This window comes from Struthio camelus, chromosome 1 (assembly GCF_040807025.1).
Source record: "Struthio camelus isolate bStrCam1 chromosome 1, bStrCam1.hap1, whole genome shotgun sequence".
NCBI lineage: Eukaryota > Metazoa > Chordata > Aves > Struthioniformes > Struthionidae > Struthio > Struthio camelus.
This window is the reverse complement of record NC_090942.1, coordinates 38,767,224-38,792,054: the sequence shown is the minus strand read 5'-3', so window position 1 is coordinate 38,792,054 and position 24,831 is coordinate 38,767,224. Positions and strand designations below refer to the sequence as shown.

The following is a 24,831-nucleotide window of genomic DNA, read 5'->3' as shown; positions in this document are numbered from 1 at the left end:
CAGTTTCAATGAAGCCCTATTAACCCTCCTGCAAGTGCACAATGGTGAAAATGCTATTACTTCACTTGGTAAAAAAGAAAGGTTATTTGTACTGAAATATGGTCCATAAAAGAATAAAACAGGAAGTAGTGCTAAGCTAGACAAGCAGAAAAGACTACATGTACAGTCTAACTGCACAACTCTCTCTCAGTCTACTTCCACATATAAAAGCATGTCACAGAAAGATTAAAGATTAATGACATGATGTTATAGTTACAGAGCTCAGACAGATGCCCATCCTACGAGCTTATTCACACAAACCCTTACAACTTAATCGTCCAATATTTGCCATGGATGCCACGGGTTTTCACTACCTGCAGGAATCAGAGCAGGATCTGTCATTGGTTCAGAAATACCTAAAGGATTTGTGAGATATGAACACTGGAAATCTCCCACGGGCATTCCTCGCACATCATCTTTTGCAGTACCCCCTGTACAGCCAGCTTTCTATCAAATTCCTATATAAAGCAACGAATTCTTAGGTTATCTCCCAGACACCGACAAAATCTTGCAGCAAAGAGCAGGACTACTTTTGATTCTGTCTCTGATGGTGTTGCACAGAGCAGAGCATTGAGCACTTTGCTGAGAAGGTGCACAGCCCAGCTGCATGCTCCACTCCACCCCTGCCCTGCTGACACGCGCTCTGCCCCAGGCAGACCTCACTGGAACACAGCAGGATGATAAGCTCAGTTTCACACTAATCCTGAACCTACACAGAAATCAGTATCACAACTCATTTAACCAAAATAATTCAGGGAATAACACTAGTGAACTAACCAATCCCTACTAATGATTAGGTATCCATCTCAATGACTACAAATGACCAGAGGAAACAGTATAGACTGGCTAGAGAAAACTCTGTTGACTGGCTGAGTTATTTCTGAGGTCACAACTAGCTTAAGACGGACTGTAAATAAAGAACAGGATATTTCAACTTCCTTATTGTCAGCAGACAACAGGATCCTTCCTCCTTCAGGCAGCTACAATGCCTCCTCAGTTTGAGTTGATCAAAAATCGTCTCCTGACGTTACTGCAGTACTAGAGAAACAACATGTCGCTGATTTGAGAATCACCTTGCTCTGGCGAATTTGTATATAAGCATTATGCGATAAGTAATAATAGGAGAAAAAGACATAGGCAATAATCTGCCATCACTTTAATTCGCATTTTTAAGACTCAGCAAGTGTTTTACATAACGAGTACTATATTCAATGCATCAACTTTTCATGGCACAGCTGTTGTGAAAAGCATAATTCTGTGGACTCCAAATTCTACATGCATCAAGAAACTAATCCTGTAAAGTCAGCTCAGTAATAGTACTAGTAATATGGTTATAAGGAAGGCTACAGAAAAGCAGGTAAGTAGTCAGCACCTGAGTTTTATGTATATATAAAATATACACTATCTCTGATATAGCACTAATTCAACCATTTCACTGTTCATATTTATGGCATCCTACACCAGATGTGGCAAGACAAGAATTTGGTAGCAATTCTGCAATCTATACATTCATATGCTGAAGAATCTGCATTTTCTGTCACAAACCTGGCTTAGATTCAGCAGTAAGATTACTGCTTACAGAAGGATTTACTGAATTCACTGTTCAGATCCATGGTAAGCAATGAAATCCTACTTCTGTAAGAAAAACTTACTTTACATTGTATGCACATTCAGCTGTTAATATCCCATCAATTTCTGCATAATACATAAAAACATCATAGAACTATTTTGAGGGAGAAAGGGAGAAAACTGAAGACTTTATATAAGCAGTAGCTAACGGTTTTGCCACCTTAGGCGGCGACTGCAGGATGAAAGGGTCTCTTTCACCCCATCACAGTCAACAAGGACCACTTACAGAATGTGCCTAGGTGGCACAGTTTAGACAGATCAAGTTAGCCCCACTTGACGCTCACCCCAGAGGTCTGCCATCTCCTAAGACAAGTATTCAAAGTGGGAGGAGGAGGAGGACAGAGGATGCAGGGATATGGTTCTGAATTTAGCAGGGTCCACAGCTTACAGAGAAGTCAGACATCAGGGCTGGTGGACCAGGGTCTCCCTGCTCTCACCATGTCCACACTCCTTTGGGTAGAGAACTGCTGTCTCCCACAGGATGAGCTGCTGCACTCGGTAGCTACCTGTCTGGCACAATGCACCATCAGGCAGCCAATTCACAGCTTCTTGCTTCTGTTTGAGACACGTCTGGGGCTAAAACTGGGGCTCTACAGGCAGGAGAGAAGAGGAATCCAAAGGCCATCTCCTCTCAGATTATCCGAGCTCAGCTGCTCTTTTCACTTAGCTCCCATCTGGCTCTGAATTCCTGGCATCTCCCTTTCCTGGGAAAAATCATACCCCTCAAGAGGCAGCAGCTCCTAGGTCTCACTAAACTGAAAAAGCAGCAGCAGCAAGCTAGGAGGTAGTACCCCTCTCAAGGAAGTAACTGTTTCCAAGTCAGCTGGCTCCACAGTGTCCCCAAAAATATATCGGCAGCAGTGATCCCAACTCTGAATGCAGCCAATTTTCCATTAGAAGCAGCAGCAGAACAGCAATTAAAACAAGAAGGTGGCAGTAAAGTACATTCTTACATCCCCTGCTGATACTGAGCACTGCTTAGTATATGTGTAAGTGGTGAAGTGCCTAGATCCTGTTAAGACTCCCAAGGTTTCTCACAACAGCAATCCAAACTCTGGATCCTGCCACTAGTCTAAGTAACAGCTAAGACCGTATGCTTAGGTAAACCTTAAAGCAATTTAGCGGATGGAGCCATGATAAAAGCCATTTTTGAGAACTGTATAAGTTTTAGCTGATGATGGAATACAAAATGGCATTTGTTAGAATGGGGCAGAAGATAAATATCTCCAATGGAGGTAAGAAACTTCAGTGGGGAAAGTTAGGGACAGAGAAGCATACTAGAGAGCATCTGATACAGAAAAATATTTATTATAATTCCAAAAGAGGCAGAAGGAAAACATACAACTTCAAAATGAATTTTGCCTCTTCAGCTCCCTACACCAGCCATGCAATCCCAGCGCAGAGCAACCAGTCAATGAACTGCAGAGGTGGCCGGCTACGTATTCCCAGGAAAATCACTAGTAAAGTTAGTTGGAAACATTTCAACAGAAAGCGCTATCATAAAAAACATTGGCTTCTGAAGGGCAAAGACCTTCATTGCAGAACATTATATTTGATGAAAACATTTCTAGAAGCTAAAAGAGTAATTCAATTTTGATTCTTTTCAGAATAAAGATTTTAACTTCTTACTTTAGAACAGCTCATTATTTACCATGAAATGAAAAAGGGTGAGAAATGTCAAAGTCTGAACAAAGCAGTTTAGTTCAAAATGCAAGTCCTCAGAATTTTGCTTCATAAGCAATTGATTTTTGGAAGTGGGTGTTTCATTTCATGTTGGAACAAGAGATTGTTGTTGTATTCTTAAAGCAGAACTTCCCTCAGAATGAGCATTACAGGTTTTGTACTGCTCTAAGCACTAGTTTTTGCCATCTTTTGAATTTGATGCTCTGCAAGTGTGCAGACCACAGGAACTTTTTAATCAGATACAATCAAATCAGATGGTAAAGCTGAACTCTCACTTAAAAGAAAAAAGATAACTTCCTTTTAACACTAGAAGAACAAAGAACTTTTATTCTTCAGAGATCACTTTGGGTCTAAGATCAGTTTCTTGACTCCCAAGATGAAGTAAGTTGTCTGTCAGTGTTCAATCACACAATTTGCCAAGTTCATAATGAAAATGATTGGACAGTTTGCTAATTTAAAATCTGTATTACAGTTTTGTTTTTTACAGTGGAGAATATCAGCAAGAGAAAATAGCACAGTCAGCTGAAGCATTTTTAATTAGCCAGCCAAGGGTTTTAGCACAGAGCTGATCCTTTCCATGTGGATAACCTCTGCAGCGGCATAAAAATCTTACGACACCAAACCCTCAGTGACATTTAAGAACAAAACTTGCTGTCCTTACAAAGCATCAACATCTTGTTGCTCCATGTTCCACTCTTTCAGTATTGTGTTTGACAACACTCACTGTCCTCTTCCTTTTCCCTACACTGACCCAAATCCGTAATACCTGATCTAATTTACATTAGCAAATACAAAACATAACACACAACTACTCTTTGCAACATTACTCCATGACCTGGTGCACAGAGATGAATGATGCTGTTTGTAGTCCTCCTCCTCCTCCAGCCTAGTGCTGAAGGTACATGCAAGTAATCCTTCTCAGTTCAGGCTCCCATTGCAATGGAATAAACTTTCAGGTTTGCTGGAATCTTGCCTGGCTGAAGCTGAATGAAATACAAAATTAAATACCATTTGATTATTATAAGAGCATATACACAATTATAGCTGGCTTTCTAAAGGTTATCTGGTGATATTTTAAAGCATCACACCATTTATTAATAATGCGAGATAACACTGAGCAAGTCAATTAAGGTCATACCTTTATCTAGAGTCATTTTTCCCCATGCACAGCCTAAACCCAAGGGAAGGTGAACTTTACCATCCAGCTTGGAAGAACTGCAACCCACTGGCCAACACAGCTTACAGACCAAGAGCACAGCTACAGTCCCCACTGCACCAAGCTCAGGCATCTGTCCTAGCTCAACTTCTACCTAAATACAGGTTCTGCACCTCCCCTTTTCTGGCTACCTCATTACTTCACTCCCTGCAAACCAGCACAACACACAGAACGAATTACAAAATCCTTGATTACCAGTCCTCAGCCCACCTCCACATCTTGAGTCATAAGTAATATAGAAAGCCTTTCCTCTACGCAGCATAACTAACAGTTTGCTGACAACAGCACTAAATAAAAATCAATAGTGACATTGCATTTAGTTTGTACTCATGGCTACAGGGAGGCAACTGACTGTAAAGAAAATTCAGCTGGGGGAAAGAGAAGAGAATGCTTTGAGGCTGACTGGCTTTGGTAACAGTTTACCAAACAATGAAAGATGATTATCGCATTTTCAAGCTTATGATTCCATTTCTTTCCATTTTTCCTTTCCCGCAGAAACGCTTGCAGGAACAAAAGATCAGGCAGAACTCAATTAAGAACCACTCATTAGGAAAACCTAAAACCAACCACAGGCAGCATTTCTTAGGCAGGCGTTTCAAAAAGCTACAGTATCAATTTAAATTATGAAATTCATTAACACCCATGAAGGGTAAAGACGAGTAATATAACCAAGCACATAAATGGGGTAGTAGAGAAAACTACTCAGCTGAAACATACAGCCCCTTGAGTCATTTGAGGATGACTCATAAGAAGTCAGACTCCATGAGAAGCAAATCACCTATTTTAACTGCACCAGAAGAGGTATGTATTTTTGACAGATCAATTAAATAGTTTGTGCTATAAAAAGGTACTGAAGCAGATCCACCTGGCTTCAAATATTGGTGCTACTGAGTTCAATTTAAAATGTATTACTCTAACATCTGGAAAACGAGACATGCTTTTCCAGATGAATGATCTGCTTCACACCAACTCGGGAATCTAATCTTGTCACAGCAAGTACACAATAGTTTCTCTTTTAATTGTAAATGCAACAATGGAAATTGCACAGATACTAGTGCTTTTTTATTCTTAATACAGAACATCCTCTCCTCTAATATGTATTTCAGACTTTTGAGTAAGGAACATGAACATAATATCAAACCCAACTTTAAAATTTGGCCACTGATTTATCGTACTGGAGATTCAGGTTTTGTTGGTGGTGGTGGAGGTGGTTTTTCTTCAAAGGAGAAAATGCCACAGGAGCAGCATTCACTGAATATCTCAGTTGTTTTTTTTTTTTTTTTTAAATAAGGAATGAAAAGAAATTAAATCACATCACAGCAGAGATGTTCTGTGGTAAATCACATACATACAACTGCAAGAGTACCTTAAACTCCTGGGATATGAGATGGAAGAGATAAGTCAGTCACACGCATAACTTCACCTGGATAAATTACTATGCATGTACACAAGTGTTAGCCTCAGGTTAAGAAAGACATCTGATCCACAGTGACAGTCAAATCAACATTAGCTGTAGGATGTCTTAAAAATTGGATTGTGAACTACATTAAAAGTCCACAGCATATTGTATTATGTTTTATTAAAGCTGTACAACACTTTTCATTGTAGTATCTTCAGCTTCTTATATCTTTATCAGACTTTCACCCTATGAACTAAAATTTGCATGAATGGCTGCCTTGGTCTTGTAATACTCAGGGAGCCAGAGAGATTGAGAAAACAGGTGAGCAGATAACTAGTGCATGCAGACTAAGAGACTTAGAAAAGAACAAGGAAAAATATGAGAAAAAAAGACCAAATATGATGTGAGGAAAACTCAAAGACAGAGTAGTCTGACCAAGTGGCAGTGGCAGACACTGCAAGATAGGCAAGGTAGACAAGACATAGGGAGGGGGAAACAGAACAGGGCTGAGAAGTCCAATATTTAAAAAACTGGGATCAAGTGAGAAAAGGTAACAACAAATTAGGAAGGGGCAGGGGAGGGCACAAATGGGAGATGGAACAGGACATACAGACGAGGCAGGCTGAAGCTAAAGAGACATACTTCGGAGGAAGGGATGGAGCGAGGAGAGAGGAAATGGAAGGTAAGCACACAAGCACCTTTGCTTGTCTAGACCGCGCTTATCCACACACATTGGATGAAGATGATCTTGCCCAGCCCCCCCGCAACCAACGCATAAAATTACAGTATTAGACAGGGCTTTCCCAGTTTCCCTGAGGGAGTACCCACAGCCTGCTAGGAGAGTTGATGCTACATTGATGACACCAGGTTCTCAGGAGGTCAAGAAATGGGCAAGGAGTTCATAGCAGTCTCCTACCAGGGGAATGTTACCCTTCCTCCAGGACCACACAGCGTACCTCTTTGGGACCACATCATCCCAGTCACTGCTGGCTTTCTGTGCAAATAAGAGCTACTCAGAGATCACAAACAGTGCTACTAAGTATATGAGCAAACATCTGAATTTCTATAGTTAGACTCCAAATTATTCAGCCCCCACAGTCAGGAGCTTCTGAATAAGCCATTACGTCCACAGTCACGTGGGAGTTATTGATCTCAATTATAAATAAGCTGTTTGTCACCATTTGTTCAGCTGCTTCATATAAGGAACCAAACACTTTTTGTGAACAACGTTTATTTACCAGTCTGTGCCTGATTTTTAATCATTTCATCTAGTTATTGTCTGACCACATTTGTGAGGGACTTCTAACTTCACATTTAAAGAAAGGATAATGAAAGCCATCAACCTATGATAATCAAAGAGATAAACCTCAACTTCTGCATGAAAAAAAATATTCTGTCTCCCTCTGCTGGCTCTGCACTAAATCAAACCAGGAGGCTGGGGGGGCAGGGGGGCTGCAATGTTTATAGTCATCCTAGAGATTTCTATAAGGGATTCAGTGATGAAATAGCAGAAGAGTATATTTACCTTTAATCTCAGTTTCTAAACCAGTATTACAACAGAGTATATTAAATGTCTTTTTAAACACAGCAAGAGACACATTTAAAATTATAGCTACATAGAAACTTTCACAAAGAAATTTCATTAATTTGGGTGCTACTAAAAGTATTTTTTCATTAAAAAAAATCAAGAGACTATTATTGAGTGTTCTCTTGATATAACTTCAACCTATTTTATAATGAATCAGATTTAAGCATCCCTGCTTGCAACCAGCTGGCTGAGCCATAACCATGTTGCTGGATGATTTTACTTATAGATAATACATGCATTTTTTATTAAAATGACAAAAGATCAAAATTTGCAATTCAGTGAAATTCTAGTTTGCAATTTGATCACTCAAATTAAATTTAGTAATATAAGCAAGCTGTCCCTATATAAAAACAGGGAGAAAAGAATGAGATGTCTTTTACATACTGTTTGGATGATAGCTGCAAAAGTAATGGACAAAAATTATTTTTACTGATACACACACTTTGGTTTATTTTTTACTGAATTATGCTTTTCCCCAAATGATACAAGTATAATTAGTGTGTTAAGCTCTCTGCTTGCTAGGATGGATTTGAAATAGTTCACAATGCTCCAGAACAGCTTGATTCTTGTTATTATAAATAAATCAAAATTGCAAGAGTAAGAGATATGCGCACCTTGAAGCCGTATTTGGTACCAGGCCATCACTGTGATTTCTCTCTTACTGATTTACTTCACCAGAGTTTAAAATGTGTAGTGTAATAGACATTTTAAAAACAAAATTGGTCAGCCATGTATCTTACAAATCAAAAGTACAGTGCACTGTACTGCTCCTAGCGCACATCCAGTAGAGTAATTTATCCATCGTCCAACAGAGCCAGAGCCGTTATACTTCTGGCCAAAACGCACTTCACTCTGCAGTGAATTTTGTTTTCCATGGTAATACTTATCTGTAAGCAAAATATATGTCAGCTAACAGTGATAAGGATTGATAACATCAAGAAAAACACAGGAGGTTCTGAAGTCCATGCTGACAGAGCCCAGCACCAGCAGGTACCCAGTGCCTCTTTGCTCTTCCAGCAGTTAAAATCCTGCGCACACTGCGCTGGGTATTGTGCCGTGCCTCTTCAGTACACTGAGCAGAGACCAAGAGCCAGTACAGCTGGAAAACTGACCCGTGGAGGGTTTTCTGTGTGGTTTGCGGAACTTTAAGATATTAAACTTGAGAGTTCTGTCAAGTCTTTGCCTGTTTATTTTTTGTAGAGGACAAAACTAATGCATGATATATATTTCATCACAAAATAAGGGGTCAAATCTACCAGCACTGCAATAACTCCCTAAATAACTGAAATTGCCACAAGGAGCTAATTTGTCAGGCAGTGTTTAATAAAGGGTCTAACATAAAAAGCCAGAATTCAGCACCAAGACAGGATTTCCATTTGCTTTGAAACAGTATTGTTTGCAATTGTTCTGTACAGCTTATGTAAAGGGAGCATTCAAGCATCTGAATGTGATCTTAATGTTAATTTAAGATTAAAATGCCGTCTCTACATTAAGACTTCACTACTGCCACATTGGTAATTGTTTTTCTTCATATATACTATTAACATATCATGGAACTCAGTATAAACCAGCTAAAGAATCACTGTATTGTTATAGATTTTGACATTTAAAAGTTATTTTCATGATAACACAACTCCGTAGAGTTGTAGTTTACCACTAAGAAATTAATTTTAAAAAGGAAATTAATTTTAAAAAGGAAAATATGTAACAACTTTTCCTTAGCGATCTGGAAGTCTTGATCAGATTACTACCGGTTATCATAATGCTAACGCTGTACACAAAAGCACATTATAGAGCTTTCTGGCATGTAACATAACTTGGCAAATATACATTTTCATCAGAAAAAAAACTTTCAATAGTAATAAATTTCTGCAAATTAATATATTAAATTTTTAAATGAGAGGGTAGTCTATAGAAATACCAGTTTCCAAGGGCTTTAGTCAACAGAAAAGCTCAATTACATTTCAGTTATTTTCCATGTGATTTTTTTCATGTCCCATCACAGTAACTGTTCTTTTTTTAAAAGTTAGAAGAGGAGACAACAGATGTTTCCACTGTTAGCATAATAGTTCTGCTGAGATTTTAGGACTTAACTACATATTCAGCAGCTATACTTCTTAAGCCAGAAATCACCTTTTCCTAGGCACTCATTCCTGTTTCACCACCTTCTGCATCATGCACAGAACTGAATCAGAGAACCGCTACAAAAAGGATTTATCCTTTAATTAGATCACCTCTCCAATTTGGTTCATTATATACCATGCAGGGGTTCCTATCACTACAATACAGATGTTACAAATACAAGAATAAGTGCTTGGAAGGAGGAAGGCCAGTTCGGCCTGCCTTTGGACAGCTGTTCATCAAGTTGTGCCTCAAACACACGAGCACCAGGGAACGCAAAGTTGAACAACCTACATCAGAGGTTTATTGCAACGTTCTCTGTATAGTGCTAGTGTAGGATACAAACACAATCTCAATCTACTGCAAAGCAACTGAAGTCATCAGGAGTCCTTCAACCAGTTCCAGTGGCTTTGGATCAGATCTTAGAGTAAGAAATAAGTTTTAGTTGTCCTAGGATATATATCTATTTAGATTTCCCAAGATATAGACTGGAAACCAGCACTAGGTAAATACTTTTTATTATTAATAAAAATATCTGAAGAGATTTAACATACAAACTTATACAAAGTCTTCAGAAATCTACATACACATGCATGGATATTAGGCAATAAACTGCGTTACAGTAAAACTTCAGCTGCCATCTCAGTTGTTACGAGCATATTTAGAGCATAATGCTTCTTTCCATCAATCTAAGCATAAGAAGAGGTATCCAAAATATGGAAAACCACATTCATATTTAGGACAAAATGCCATATCCCTTGGAGTCAATAGGATTTTACCCGACTAAGGTAGTCACGGAGGTTCAGATCATCAGAATTTACAGCCAAAACCTCTAAATACTTTAGCACATGCAAAATTCAAATAGTATAATTTAAAATGAGACTACAGTGTATGTTTAAGTGTTCACAGTACTGAGGACTCAATTATCAAGCTGATGTTTAGGAGGAAAAAAGAGTAAGTGAGAAGAAGAAATATGGTAAGTAGTGCTTATCAGACAAGAACTTTCATGCTCAGTTTTAAGTAGAATGAAAGAGTGCTTATAAATACTTGAAAATTAAGCTTCACAGTAATAGACAATCCTTTAACTAAACTACATTAGCATATGCCACTACAGTAAGTTTTTTAATAAAATTTTTACATGCACCTCAAAGCTACTACAGGCATGTTGTGATGAGGCCATGCTTTATTTACTGTACCTGAACATTTCTGTACCTGTCACGCTGCATGTTAATGAAAAAATAAGATAGGGAATGTTAGGTTATTTTCATATATCCTTTCTAAAGGTATAATTTCTATTTATTTTTACTAACAATATGACATTCAATTTCACGTTAATAGAACTAACAAAAGCACTTCAGTGTATCTTTAGCTGATGACTTTGCCAAGTCAAATAAAAAGGTTTCATTTTGTCGGAACAAAAGATTAAACAATTAAAGAGCAACATTTCTCTTCTTTCCCATGCAGTCCTTTTGAAATTCCCCAGAAACATAGATGCTGATAAAAGAGGTCTGAGGAAAGTGAGTTTGTTTTACTACTATGCCTCACCTTGAATCCATTCAGTAGAAAGGAGTCACACACTGTTAATAGTATTCTGGGAAGATAATTATATATGCTGTCTATAGCTTCCAATTAGAAGCATTTCCACTTTTAGTATCTCCCTTATGCCATACAGAAATTTACAGTTAAACACAACACGCATACCAAAAAAATTCAGTTCGAGAATTCCTGCATGTAAAAGCTGGAAAGCTTAGCAGACAATCTACAGTAAGAAGTACCTCATCAACATATAGATCTGAGGCTACTACAGCACATCTACCCAATTGCTTAGACCAAACTGTACTTCATCTGTTCCCAGGCACACACCGCAGACATCATGGAAGCCAGTCATATGTAAATAACGGCATAACCTGACCTCTTGGTTTTAAAAATAATTTAGAGATCACATATAATCAAATGTGAGGGCTTAATTGAACTACAGCCCACATTAATGAAATAAACTACTTACACTAATACACACGTACACAGAACAGTACTTACGTCGTTTCTGGGAAACCGCCTGTAAACAAGCGGTGACAATATCACAGTTCTTCTGGACTTTATGTACAAGTCTGTCTTTCTGCTTCAGAAGACGAAGCAACTTTGCTGACTGAATAGAAATTCTGTAATTCAGTTCTTGTTTTATAGTTGTCAGTTCATCAACATCTGCCAATAAGCAGAGAAAATTACTTCAGTCCAGGCTAAAACATATGTAAATAGCTTATCGAAATTGATATGTATGGGGACTTGCCCCACAGACATTTACAGAAACAAACTTTCCACAAATTAGTAGTTCTATTGAACAATATAGTTCCCAGTTATAAGCATTTTCAGGATCTGAGCCAGTCTTTTAATTTTCTTTTAAACTGAAGTACTTATTGCACAGTGTATGAATATTAATAATTATACTGCTATAAATTGGAAACATGATGACAGATGTAGCCATAACGTACCCACTGGTTATGCTGCTATTGATATAACTTGAACTTTCTGGAAGCTGCCTGTGGAAAACACTCACGAGGAGCAAGCAAATGCTAACAGAGGAATACGTTTAAGAAGCTGGCCGCAAGGTTAGAAATGCAATTCCAGGATGAGTTCTAAGTGGAAAACTCTTTCCAATAAGAGGGAAACTAGATGACTTCGACTACTGAAGCTGTAGCTTCAATTATTTCCACTGGTCAGTCAAAGTGCCACCAGAGCTCACCAGAAAGACGCAGCTTGCTTCTAATACGCTGTTCTCCCTCATGTGGTGATCTTCCGGTTCAGAAAGAAAGGGAGTTGGGGGGCAGGGGAGGAGGGAAGGAGAAGATGTCTTCAGTCTGTTACATTTTTGAGTCTCTCCTCTGTTTTCAAAGCAGCACACCTCACCTGTGAAAGCTTGGGTTTTGCCTATCAGATGCTGACCTCTTCAGCTTTTCTCTATACTAGCCTGCTACTTTTGTTCCTTAATGCTAAATTCTCAAATCCTATCACTTTCACTCCAGTCGTGCCTCCCTGATGCTGCAAGGAAAGCAATCAAAAACCCATACTTTGGCAATCTGGCCCAGTGAAGAAAAGGTTTATGCACCCAGAAAAGAAAAGCTGCTATTAGTGAGAAGGAGAACAGTTCAGCTCATAAAGCCAATTTTTTCCAAAAGTTCTGGAACACTTAAAGAAAAGAACAAAGTAGAATGAGATGTTCATAAATCACAGGATGGTAGAGAACCCAAAACGACTGCAGGGAGGGTAGCCACTGTTAAGACAATCCTGTATTTCGCACCTTCTACTAATTTCAGCACCCACTGCTCACTCAGTGCCCACCAATCACCAGTACCTGCCAAGGGGATTTTAGAACCACATCTATGGATTTTAAGAGTAAAAAAATTAGACTGTATTCCTATTAACTTGTGCAGTCATCACCAAAGGAGTGAGCAGGATTTTATTCTTTCATATCCATCCCAGTTAGTTGTCTCTGTAACAACAACTGTATATCCTTGCAGCAAAATTCATGAGTTCGGATTCCAAAAAAAAAAAAAAAAAAGATATTCCAAAACAAGCAAATCTCTTGTTGAGACGCAAGTCTGGACACACAGAATAATACGACCTACATCTTGTAACATCATCTCATTCAGAAGCCAAACACAGAAGCAGAAAAAGCTATTTGTACAGGCCAGAAAAACAGGCAAGTTTATTCATTTCCTGCTTTTTTTTTTTTCCCCTCATCAAAAGCAAAAATGATTTAACATCAGGAGACAAGAGACTTTTGTACAGTTCTCCTAATCGGGCCGGTTGGAGTTGTAAATCATATCCTTTCATGAGTGTTCAGTGTCACATCTGCTTGGTTTCATTAGAATTGTTGGATAGTTTCATTTTGGTTAGTTGACCATTGCATTTATATTTTCTATTAAAAATTGTTTTTCCCCCTAGAACACTTGGGTTTATCTGCAAATAAACTAACTGATAATTGTAAAGCTCAAGTCTCCCAGAAATAAAAGGACCTGAAACCTAACTAAGTCTTATGACATAACACGTGTAGCATCTGTTCTAGCTTAAGAAAATACGGACTAAGCATATGATCGTGCACATTTATACTGTCTGTACAAAAGTTTGTTTCCTGAGGGTGTGCTCTGTCCAGAAATGCCTAATATCAAGATCAAGAAATCTTTCAGGAAAGAGAAAACTGGCCACTATTTAACACTTAAGAGCGAAGAAACCCACTGAGCCTACACAGTCACAGCAGCTTTGTGGCTTCCCTCACAGGAACCCCAACAGCGGGTGACACCCTTTCTGCTCCTGCTGCACCCGAAGCGCAACAGCAAGAGAACAGCACACTAGGCATGACTTTTAACAAGGTACTGGCTGGCTCCTTCCCAAGGAAGCAAGCTGCGCAGGGGAAACCGGGGAAGAGACAGACCTGCATTTAAAGATTGAGGTGACAGAGCATGTGCGTAACGTGCTCTTCCCCCAAGCAAGGACTACACCCTTTGAGCAAGGCTCCCTTGCACGGTCAGAGGAAGGGAAAGAGGAGACAGAGCAGTAACTTCCAGCCCAGACGGCGGCACAAAGCGGCCACAGGCCCCGCAGGATGCAACCCTCGCCCAGGGCAGCGGTGGCGAGGCCAGCGGTACCTTTCAGCCGCAGGTAGTTGATGTGGCTCGGCCGTTGCTGCAGCTCCCGGAAGACGCGGGAGCGGGCGCTGCCCGACGGGGCGGCCGCCTCAGCGCTGCCGTCGGCGCGGTACAGCTCGGTGAGCAGCCCGCTCACCAGCAATGAGGTGCGGCTGGCCCGGCGGCGGCTGCCGCTAGGACCCTCCTCATCCTCTTCTTCTTCCTCATCGTCGTCATCCTCCTCGGCCAGGCTGTCGGCACTGCTCCCCGCCCGGCCCAGCGCTGGCTCCATCTTCCCCGGCCGCCGGCGGCAGCGTAGAGTTCCGGGTTCGGCCCGTTCCACAGAGAGCGAAGGGGAGGGGGGGAAGAGCCCAAGCCGGCAGGACGCTCCTCCGCAGGCAGCAGTAGCCTCGCACAGCCCCACTCCCTCCCCCCCCCCCACACACCTCGCGGCGTGGTAGAGGCCGCCCGCGCGGTGCCCAGGCTGGAGGTGGGGGGGGGCAGCCGTTGCACCTGCTGGGGGGGGGGGGAGGGAGGTCGCCCCGCCCCGCCCGGGACGTGTCGCGGCCGTTGGCCAACGGACACCCGGCGTGGCCGGGGCCGGAGCGCTGAGCCACGCAAAACGTCCGAGGTGCTGACGGTGACGATCATTTCCCGGTTGTGCGTCTACCCAGAGGAAAGGTCACGGCTGTCTTTGTGTTTATCCCGTTCCTGTTATCTCGCCGGTTATGTAACGCGTTCCTGAGTCACGGTCCGGTTGTTTGTCCGTGCTTTGTGCCTCAGAGGAAGGCGAAAAAAAGGGCACGAAGAAACGTAGGACGTAATTCTAGTGAGACAACTATGAGACTGTAGCATACTAACGTAAGCAAGTCACTATGAGACACAGTAAAAAACAGACTTGATAATAGGATTTTTATTATCACCAGAGTTAGATGCACCTAGGATTTGGCTGTGGCAACCACCTTGCTACCAAATCATACAACCTGAATCCTGTGTATTATGCTGAGTAATACCACCGCTATTACAACCACCTTTCCCTAATACGCTGTGTGATTGTACCATGAGATAGCTATGCACAGACCAATCCTTTGTTAGTGAGCCTGCTCCAGTCCCACTGAAATCAGATGGCTTCTTTTTCCAGTTTCTCCCTTCCAGCAGATCAGGAACTATATAGATCCAGCTCTTCTTTTAAAAAGAAAAAAAAGCTGTACCAACTTATTTTAATTTAGTGGTCTCCTCCATACAGGTTTTATCTTCACGCTCAAGAACGTGAAACTTCTTCCCTACTGGAATCTTGCACAGGATCGAGGCAATAGGATTCAGAGCTGAGGAAGATGCTGTTAATTCACTGAGACCCTCTGCTCACTCTGGAAGGTCTACTGGTGTCATTCACTGGTCACACACTTCCTGGCTGCGTGTGCTAAATTCCTCACGAATATATGAAGTTCCCGGCATTCGCATTTCTCTAGCGAACTCCCCTCTGATCACACTCCTTGTCCTTTTCTCCCTTTTGGTTTTCCTCTGTATCAGTAAGATACTTTCCTTCCGGCTGAGGATTCGTTAGCTATGACATTAGCTAGTGACCAGACTGATAAGAGAGACAGACTGATAAGGCTGACTTTGCAAACTCTGCTAATTAGTAAAAGGCATTTGATAGCAGCCTGCAATATTTTGAAATAACAAACGAGGACCAAAACAAAGCATCGTATTGGTCGTTGTCATAGATGTCGCTCACAGCAGTCAGTCCATCCGGAAAGCAATAGGACGGTGTGAGAGCCGGGAAAGCCGCGGCGGGCGAGGGCGCAAGCGAGGCCCGAACCGAAACACTGAGACGCCGCCGCCACCGCCGCCGCCGCCGCCGCCGCCGCCGCCGCCGCCGCCGCCGCCGCCGCCGCCGCCACGCGCGCGCGCGCGAGCCCGCCGCATGGCAACGGCGTCCCCGGCGGGGAAGGGCGGGGCGGGGCAGGAGGGGGCGGGGCCGGCGGGAGCGCGCGGGGGGCGGGGCAGGGAGGACCGGCGCGGGGAACGGCGGGGGGCGGGGCCGCTCCTCTCCGCGGCGGCCGCCCGGGCCACGTGACACCCCCCCCCCCCCCGCCCGGCCGCTCTCCCTGGTCATATGCCGGGGGCGGAGCGGGCCCGGGCGCTGCTTCTCCGCGCTCCGCTCTCAGCTGCGCCGGTGTCGTGGGGGGCGAGAGGCAGCGAGTCCGTCGGTCTCTGTGTCGGCGCGATGTCCCCCGCGGCGGCGGCTGTGGCGCGGGGACTGGCGCTGGCCGCGCTGCTGGTGCTGTGCCCGGCGGCTGCGGCGGCGCGGAGGCCCAACGTGGTGCTCATCCTCACCGACGACCAGGATGTCTGCCTGGGCGGCATGGTAACCGCCGCCGGCCCCTGCTCCCCTCCCTCTCCCCGGGGCGCTGACGGGGGCCCGGCGGGTGAGCGGCGGCGGCCGCCGCCCCTCCGTGCGCGGGGGCCGCGGCCGTTAGGGGTGCGGCGGCCCCGCGTGCCCGGAGGGGAGCGGGCCGAGGCGCCGCGAAGCCGCCGCGGGCGGGCGCGTTGGGGCCGGCGGCGGCGCTTCGCCCCGCGCGGGGGGCGCTGCGCGAGGCCTCGGCGCCGCCGAGTGCGTGCTCGCGGCCCTGCCTGCTGGGGCAGGCCTGCCGCTTCCTCCCGCCGGCGGCCGCTGGGCTCGCAGCCTCCCGCCTGTGGGGCCGGGGAGGTGTGCCGGCGGCTTGGAAAGGGCCGGGCGGGCGGTGCTCCCGTCTGGGGATGGAAAACGTGGTATCTAGGGCTCTTCAAATAGCTGTGGAAATGGTCTTTTACCTGGTGCCAGGCAAAGTTCTGCTTTCGGGCGCTTGTGTTACACCAGCGTTTTCAAAAAGAGGCTGAAATAAAGTATCGTGGTGGGCTTTGCCTGGGAAGCTAGAAGCAAAGTTTCTCTGCAAAGAAACAGGCTTGAGCTGGAGTCAGTCAAGACTAGGACTCTGTAGCTGCAGGTAGTTGCTGAATGTCTGTGTACTTCTGCTCTAGTAGGCTTGCTTGCACAACCACTGTGCATTGCTGCGGTCACATGCAGTCGTAGCAAAAATACACTTAAGAATGACTTGCCTGGACACTACCTAGAAACTATGGTGACAGATCTTTTAGCTAGTTGTAGCGATAGCTTCAAGTTTACTACTTTAGCTATGCACGTAAAGACACTACCTAATTTTATTTTTGGTACCTTTTTTCCAGACCCCTCTAAAGAAAACCAATGCCCTCATTGCACAGATGGGAATAACCTTCTTAAATGCAGTAAGTTTTGCATTAACTCTTTGAACTGCTGAGGTATATGTGTCTGTACAGTTTACGTTTTGGGTAATCAGAAAATCTCAAAATTGTAGAGTACTTTGTGAAATAATTGCCACAATGTTTTTTTAAATCCAATCTCTATCTAGTTCCAGGTCTTGACATGAATATAGCTCAAGGTCGTATTCAGAGTCTGAGAGAGAAAATTTGACTTCCTGAAAGTAGTTGTGCTAATTTCCTGGAGCAGTAAAGTAAAACTGAATAGTCTAAATAGTTTTATAATGAACTGAAGTGCTAGAAGTAGTTACTTTAGTTTTTAGTCTTAACTTTATAATTGCTGAAAATCTGCTTCACTCTTCTTTTTCTAGTGTATTATTATGGCTATAATAATGGAACGAATCAAGTGGCACACAGTATTTTAATAGATACTTGTTGCTGTATATGAACTGCATCTAATTGGTAATGTGGGGGGGGGGAAGGGAGACCGTATGCTGCAGAAACCTAAAGCCAGTTTCATGTGCAGCTTTTCATCAGTGAAAATATTTGAGATGTAATTCTGTGTGCCCAAAAAAGAGTATAGTTTTTGAAGATTTTTAAAGTTGCTGAACTCTGAGCCTATTATCTAATACTTCAAAACTTCAATTTTGGGGGAAAAATTGTTTTGCACTATCAGTCTTACCTTTTTAATCCTGTCTTTCCAGTATGTTCCCAGTGCACTTTGCTGTCCCAGTCGAGCTAGCATTTTAACAGGAAAATACCCACATAATCATCATGTTGTCAATAACACTCTGGAAGGAAACTGTAGCAGCAAATCATGGCAGAAGATCCAAGAGCCATATACCTTCCCAGCACTACTCAAAACTATGTGTGGCTATCAAACGTTCTTTGCTGGAAAGTATTTGAATGAGGTATATTTTTACTGTGATGCACTTCACTTGCCTTTTGCACCTTTCCGAAATATTCAGTGGCTTTAAGTTTGTAAATGAATATGGATTCTCCAAAATATTTAAAATGGTATGGATCAGAGATTCCCTCTACTGAGGTAGGATAAATGAGATACAACGTTTAAATCCTCAACTGAACTTGCTTAAAATCAGGTTCTGTAAGTGCCTGAACGTTTTTTAAAAGTTAACTGTGAAAACATGATGGAATCCAAAGTTGAAGGTTTTTTGTTTTGTTTTTAAGTTCAGCTTTATTAATTGCTAGAGGTGATGATTTTAATGATGGTAACAAATGGATAGAGAACTAGCATGTGGTTTGTATGAAGAACACCATCAGGCCAGCCCTAGACTAGGCAAGCTGTTAGAATAACGTTACTTAAAGAAAAATATGCTTGTCTCAATATTCCCAATTGATATTTCCCCTTAAAAAGAAGATTGAATGTTTTCTTCTTAGCAGTTAATACATTATTTTAAATATTAAAGTCTTGTTGAGGCAAATTGATTGGGAGAAGAGAAATTGTTAGACTGCTCTACAGATGTTACCCAGCATTTTATTGCTGAATCACTTGCGTGGTGGTATTTGTTTGTTTTGTTAAACTAATTTATAGTTTATAGTACTTCATGGTGGGCTTTTAAAATTCAGCACTGATAAACCTCTGAAATTAGGCATGCCTCTTGCATGATGGAATTTCATTTGGAGCTAGATGAGTTAAAGTTCTTAACAGCAGTATTTTGTCAGCATTTTTTGGTGGAAAATGCTGGCGTTACAATAGAATAGCTGAATATGAATATTCATAGCCAGGCACAGATCTGTCTCTGCTGGTGTTACTGAGGCAGCTAGGGGAAGAGAAGGTTATTTTGCTGCTTTTGAGCATCCCTTGACTCAGCATAGTCCTCTGTCCCTGTAGTTAGGGGAACCATGTAGGTCGGAGGGGGTAGCCCTGAGAAGCAGTGTTGTGTCGCTCTGAGGCCCCCTCTGTTTTGAATTTGGCACTGATTTAGCAGCCACTTTCCCTTTTGCTGGCTTAAAGGCTGGCTGTTGTAGATCATCTGGCACTAAGATGACAGAGGCTAGCATTGTTTAAAGTTCAAGCCACCTCTTCAGGCAGGATGCTGGAGACTGTTGGTTTATGCAAAATTTTCTTGTGTGCTAACAGTTCAGAAGATACTAAACCTAAGACACGCATATGGCTTTTGATCACCTCTAATTACATGATGATATACCATATGTTCTGTAGGATCTCTGCGTATTTTCACGTGCAGAGTAAAACAGGAAATAGCGTTCGCCAATAGAATTTAAATTTTAAGCTTTCAGTCACCTTCCTTCTAGTTATTCTGCTCCCTTTAACAGGCTGTACATCTGTCTTATATGGGTATTTGGGTTTTTCCATTCTGAAGTGGAATTTGGCTTAATGGTGTTTCTGACTGGTGTTGAGTAAAGCACATGAATGTGAAACATAACTCCTGGCTTTTATTCATCATATTTGAAATGATGAGTCATCATCTACTTTTTTTCCTTTCAGTATGGAGCAGAGGATGCAGGGGGAGTAGGCCATGTACCTCCTGGATGGAGTTTCTGGTATGCTTTGGTATGTGGCTGTTGTTTTTAAAAATATTTAATTTAGGTTGCTTTGCAGTCTAACTTATGTTCCAATTTTGCTGATCATGACATTGCAGGCAAAGAGCATCTAAGAACTTAATGCAAAATATCTTTCATTTTTGCCTCTATTGCATATACATTCTTTCTTTTTTTTTTTTTTTTATGAAGGCTACCCCTACTAAGATGTCCGGGGGAAAAACTCTGACTTGTAAAGCCAAAAAAAGTATAACATAACACTAAAACACATGACATTGCTGAAGACCAGTTGTGAGAAGTTTGTGGTTTGGTTATGACAATACTTACATTTGACAAATACTTGCTGGCTGTTCATGTTGACTGTTCCAAGAAATCAATATGCATGTTGCTTTTTATAAGTGTATATATATGACTCTCTTCTTTTCACAGGAGAAAAATTCAAAGTACTACAACTATACTCTCTCAGTGAATGGTAAAGCGCGAAGGCACGGTGAGAACTACAGTGTAGATTACCTTACCGACGTACTGGTAAGAAGTAACACTGCGATACAGAAGCTGCTCATGACGGGATAATACCTCATGCTGGGGGGGTGGGGTTGGGGGGGGCAGAAGGCAGTTTATTAGGCTGCATTTGTTCATAAATACTACATGTCATAGTGGTGGGGGTTCACCAGCAAAACTAGATTCCAGATATATTGAAAGATGAAGTGGGCTGAGAGGTTAATGTTGACTTCTGTGGCACATGAGGAACATGATGCATGTAGGCACCCCAATATTACAATGCTAGATATCTGAGCATTCAGGAGCACTATTTTTTTCAGGCTTCTCACCTGAGTAATAATTTTTAATAATAAATTATTAATTAATAATTAATAATTTATTATTAATTGTTATCTTTATTAATTAATAGTTTGTTTCATTATTTATTAATAATTAATTAATAGCTTATTTCAAGACATAAGGGTGCTTCACTCCAATACATAACTTCTATAACAGATACAAATCGGACCAAGATTTCAATGGGAAGTTTGGCACTTGAAAGTAACTTTACATCGTGTTTTGTTTGTTAGCTATTACATTGTATCAGTATCTTATCTGTAATTACATCAAACTGAAAACTTGGAAATATAAAAGGCTAATCAATCCTGTAAAAGCAATGTATGGGCTGTGCTGAAATATGTAGCAGACCAGGGACGTTTTTAGCCTCTTTACCTTCTTACAGTTAAGACAGATAAAAAGGGCATAAAATAATTAAAAGAAAACTGCAAGAGTTACTTAGCTTTTTTTCTGCTTTATGAGTCTGTTTAGCAAGTAGTATTAGTGGTGGTGGGGCACACTCATTTGTGCACGTGCTCTCTCTTCCCCTCTACCCCCCCTCCCCCCCAAATAACATGCTGTACCAGCACTTAGAAAAATTCTTTGCTAATGATGAGAAATGACTGCTTATCATGCAGTCAATTCATAATCTTCCACTGAAACTCTTAACGAGTTTCATTGCCAGTGGGTTCTTTAACATAGAGACAGCTGCTTACTAGGAACTGAACTGATTGATGTTTCTTAGGACACTGAACAGCTGTCTGCTTTAAATTTAGATTTTTACACTGGCCTAGGCTAGATTGGAATTGATAGGATAGTCTCACTTCTGACTTATTACTGGTATTGTATTTGTCTTTTTTGATCTTTCAGCAGCTCATAAACATTTTGACCAATAGTTCATTGCTACGTAAACCACTAATTTGTGGTGAGTTGCCTACTGATGAAGCAGCATTACAATAATTTTCAGTGTGTTGCATTCTGTGTTCAGTGTATAGTTAGCAAATAGGTATTTAGCATTTCAAAGCTGGTGCTTGAGTTTAAGCAACTTGATGTGCAGTAATAGCCATGCCCATACTGGCACATCTGCAGTGATAGAGGATGACCAGGAACACGAATAAATTGCTGATGAGAAGTTTGCTGTGTTGCACAAGCTCCCTTCTCCTGACTGAGGGCATCTGCATAATTAAGTCTAATGCTGAGAATCTGGATCTGTCTACTGTGGTCCTGACATGCTACAGTTTAATCTCCTAACAAAATCTAAGTTGACTAGTTCTACATACTTCCCCACTTCTTCCTGATTTCTGAAGACCTTTGCATAGTTCTTATCTTTCAAGTCTGTCATCGTATAACTGAAGCCCAGTCCCAGTTGCTTAGGTGAACAAGTTGAGGGGAGGAAGGAAGAGGAGTTCCTACTGGGTTTTGTATTATGGGGAATTCCTAGTGTATTGTCTCTTGCAGAGGAAGAAGAGGAAATAGAGTGGGAAATGCTAATCAGACAGGAAAGGAGAATGTGATACTTGAATAGTGAAGAACTGATCTGGAAGCGCTAACTTTGAAGTCTTTAACTGCAAAGACCAACCAAGGGAAAGCTAAACTGTAACAACTCACCATCTCTTCCAACTTGCCACTTGAAATTGTGTATAGGCTGAAGTGAAAATGAGTGTGCAATAGGGAGTGGGATCTAGAACTATACTTTGTTGGAACTTCCAGCTTCACCAGTAGAAATGTGGCACCTACTGGAAGCTGGGAGTTAGCTACAGAATGAGCGTGTTATAAACACTGGAGCTGAAAAATCTTTTTAGAACAATTACCACTTTAGATGACAACCAAAACTGCCCAACTGATTTGTCAGGCAGGAGGCTGTATCTGAGAGCCTCAGAAGGACTTGAGACTGTATTAAACAAGAATTATCTTTTTCTTTTACTCAGTAAAGAGAAAGTTTAGGTGGATTTTGTAGATAGTCAAGAATAGGCAGAACAGGATGAAAAGCTGGAGTCATCTTTTACAACATTTTTATGAACTTTCCAGATCTAAATAATGTAAAGGTCCAAAGCAGAATACTGTTCAGAAATGTGGGATGGAGAACTTGTTTAACATGAACACTTGAGATCAATTTATCATAAGCTGCTATTTCGGATGTAGATGTGCAAGCAGTAAGTTTCTAAAATAGTTTAAACGTTCCCAGTGCTATCAAGCTCTAAATAAAATAGTTACGCATGTCAAGTTTGGATTTCAAGTACTCCTTTCTTTCCTTTGATGTTACAACTCTTTTTTTTTTTTTTTCCCCCCCCCCTCCCTCCTCCAACAAAACTGCTTGTAGGCAAATATGTCTTTGGACTTCTTGGAGTATAAATCAAATTTTGAACCCTTCTTTATGATGATCTCCACCCCAGCACCGCACTCACCTTGGATAGCTGCTCCACAGTATAAAAAGAGTTTTCAGAATGTCAGTGCACCAAGAAACAGCAATTTTAACATTCATGGAAAGGTAAGCTAACTGGAAAGAATCTACATAGATTTTCACGTGTTCATGAGAGCAGTAAATTAACCTGACTTGCATATTAAGTTTAAATGGTGAGAGGAATAAGATAATACCATGACTACAGGTTGTTTAGTTATGTTAAATGCATAAGGCTGATTATTGTGACATTGAGAATTTTGCATGCTAGTATCCTGAAAATAAAAAGAAATTGGTGGAGAAAATTATATGCAGTACAACAGAAATAATGATTGACAAATGGAGCAAAGGCTAATTCCTTGGCCAATTTCCAGATCTTTCTGAAGCGCTTCAAAAGTTCTTTAATTACCCTCCAGTATGTTTAAGAGAACACATAGGTAGTGAACTGTGTAAAGCTTCAGGAGAAGAATGAGAAGAATCCTTCCTTCCCATGCAGGTTTGCTCAGATGGGCAGGATTGTCTGTTATTTGAGTTCATGGAAAAGCTGCCCCTAGTTTACAGGCTTATCAGGCTGACCAGAGGACTTTCTGAAATCATGAGCCACAAGGCCCAGGGTCAGAAAGGACTTTGAGAACTTGTCTTTCGTTTGTTGAAATAATCAGACTTGCTGAGCCTAATGTTAGAAACATTTAGACATATTTGTAACAGGGCAGTGCCTTCTACTGCCAATTAACTTAGCCACATAATGTCCAGCTCAAACTAATCAGCTGCAACTTACTGCCTATAACGTAAAAGTGAAGGTCACAAACGCTTAATCTAGTAAGGTATTTAACTTACAGGGTTCTATATGCTTTTGTCCAATTAATTTCAAATATAGACTTCTCTACTGTTCAGCGTTCAACTGATTCACTTCAGGATTTACTACCTATCTTCAGTATAAGGGATGTCACTGCCTGAATGCCTGCCTGGAGCCCAGTGGTATATCTTTGAGGTCACTGTGACTCATGTAGTCCAGGGTGAGACTTTTTTTTTCCTGAAGATCATAGCTTGTGGAGTGACTGTATGCTTATCAGCATGATGTAAAATCATGAATGAAGGGGGAGGAAAGGCTGCAAGTAGTAAAGAACGAAACTTAATGGGTTGGGCCAAAGTGTCTATGCTAGGGAGGGGGAATTGGAATCTTTTTCCATGAAAGGATTCCTAACTGTGTCTTAGGGTCCATTACTGTAATAACCAAATGATTTTAAAATAATGAGCTAGAAATAATTTGACCAGTGAAGTCAGCAGCTAGCAAAAAAATACAGCATAGGAGTTTCTTTATGTGGAGCAAAGGCAAAAGCTCTGCATATGCCTACGTAATACAAGGCAAAATGACAGACTTAATGTTTGGTAGTTAATATCTTTGGATACAGAACTGTAATAGGTTTCACAGTAGGAACAGACTAACATTACTCCTCTTACTAGAGACAAAATAGCTATGATTGTTGACAGTCTGCTTTCTTTTAATTGGCAGCGTGTGGTCCT

General features: G+C 41.6%; 2 protein-coding genes across 4 annotated transcripts in view; one reads left to right on the top strand and one right to left on the bottom strand.

The window, feature by feature from the left end:
• The window catches only part of TBC1D30 (TBC1 domain family member 30), a 55,274-nt gene extending 40,345 nt beyond the window's left edge, over positions 1 to 14,929 (bottom strand). Inside the window, exons 1-2 of one of the 3 annotated variants that reach the window (XM_068934710.1) lie at positions 14,319 to 14,929; positions 11,713 to 11,877 (exon numbers count right to left, since the gene is read on the bottom strand). In XM_068934710.1, the coding sequence (XP_068790811.1) occupies positions 11,713 to 11,877; positions 14,319 to 14,589 (436 nt within the window). In that variant the 5' untranslated portion in view covers positions 14,590 to 14,929. The remainder of the gene's footprint in view (positions 1 to 11,712; positions 11,878 to 14,318) is intronic. The other 2 variants (XM_068934695.1, XM_068934704.1) reach the window with 2 other exon arrangements.
• A 1,398-nt stretch (positions 14,930 to 16,327) lies between these two features.
• The window catches only part of GNS (glucosamine (N-acetyl)-6-sulfatase), a 22,005-nt gene continuing 13,501 nt past the window's right edge, over positions 16,328 to 24,831 (top strand). The window contains exons 1-6 of the mRNA XM_068934643.1: positions 16,328 to 16,665; positions 17,523 to 17,582; positions 18,278 to 18,484; positions 20,041 to 20,106; positions 20,523 to 20,621; positions 23,230 to 23,397. Of these exons, the coding sequence (XP_068790744.1) occupies positions 16,414 to 16,665; positions 17,523 to 17,582; positions 18,278 to 18,484; positions 20,041 to 20,106; positions 20,523 to 20,621; positions 23,230 to 23,397 (852 nt within the window). The 5' untranslated portion in view covers positions 16,328 to 16,413. The remainder of the gene's footprint in view (positions 16,666 to 17,522; positions 17,583 to 18,277; positions 18,485 to 20,040; positions 20,107 to 20,522; positions 20,622 to 23,229; positions 23,398 to 24,831) is intronic.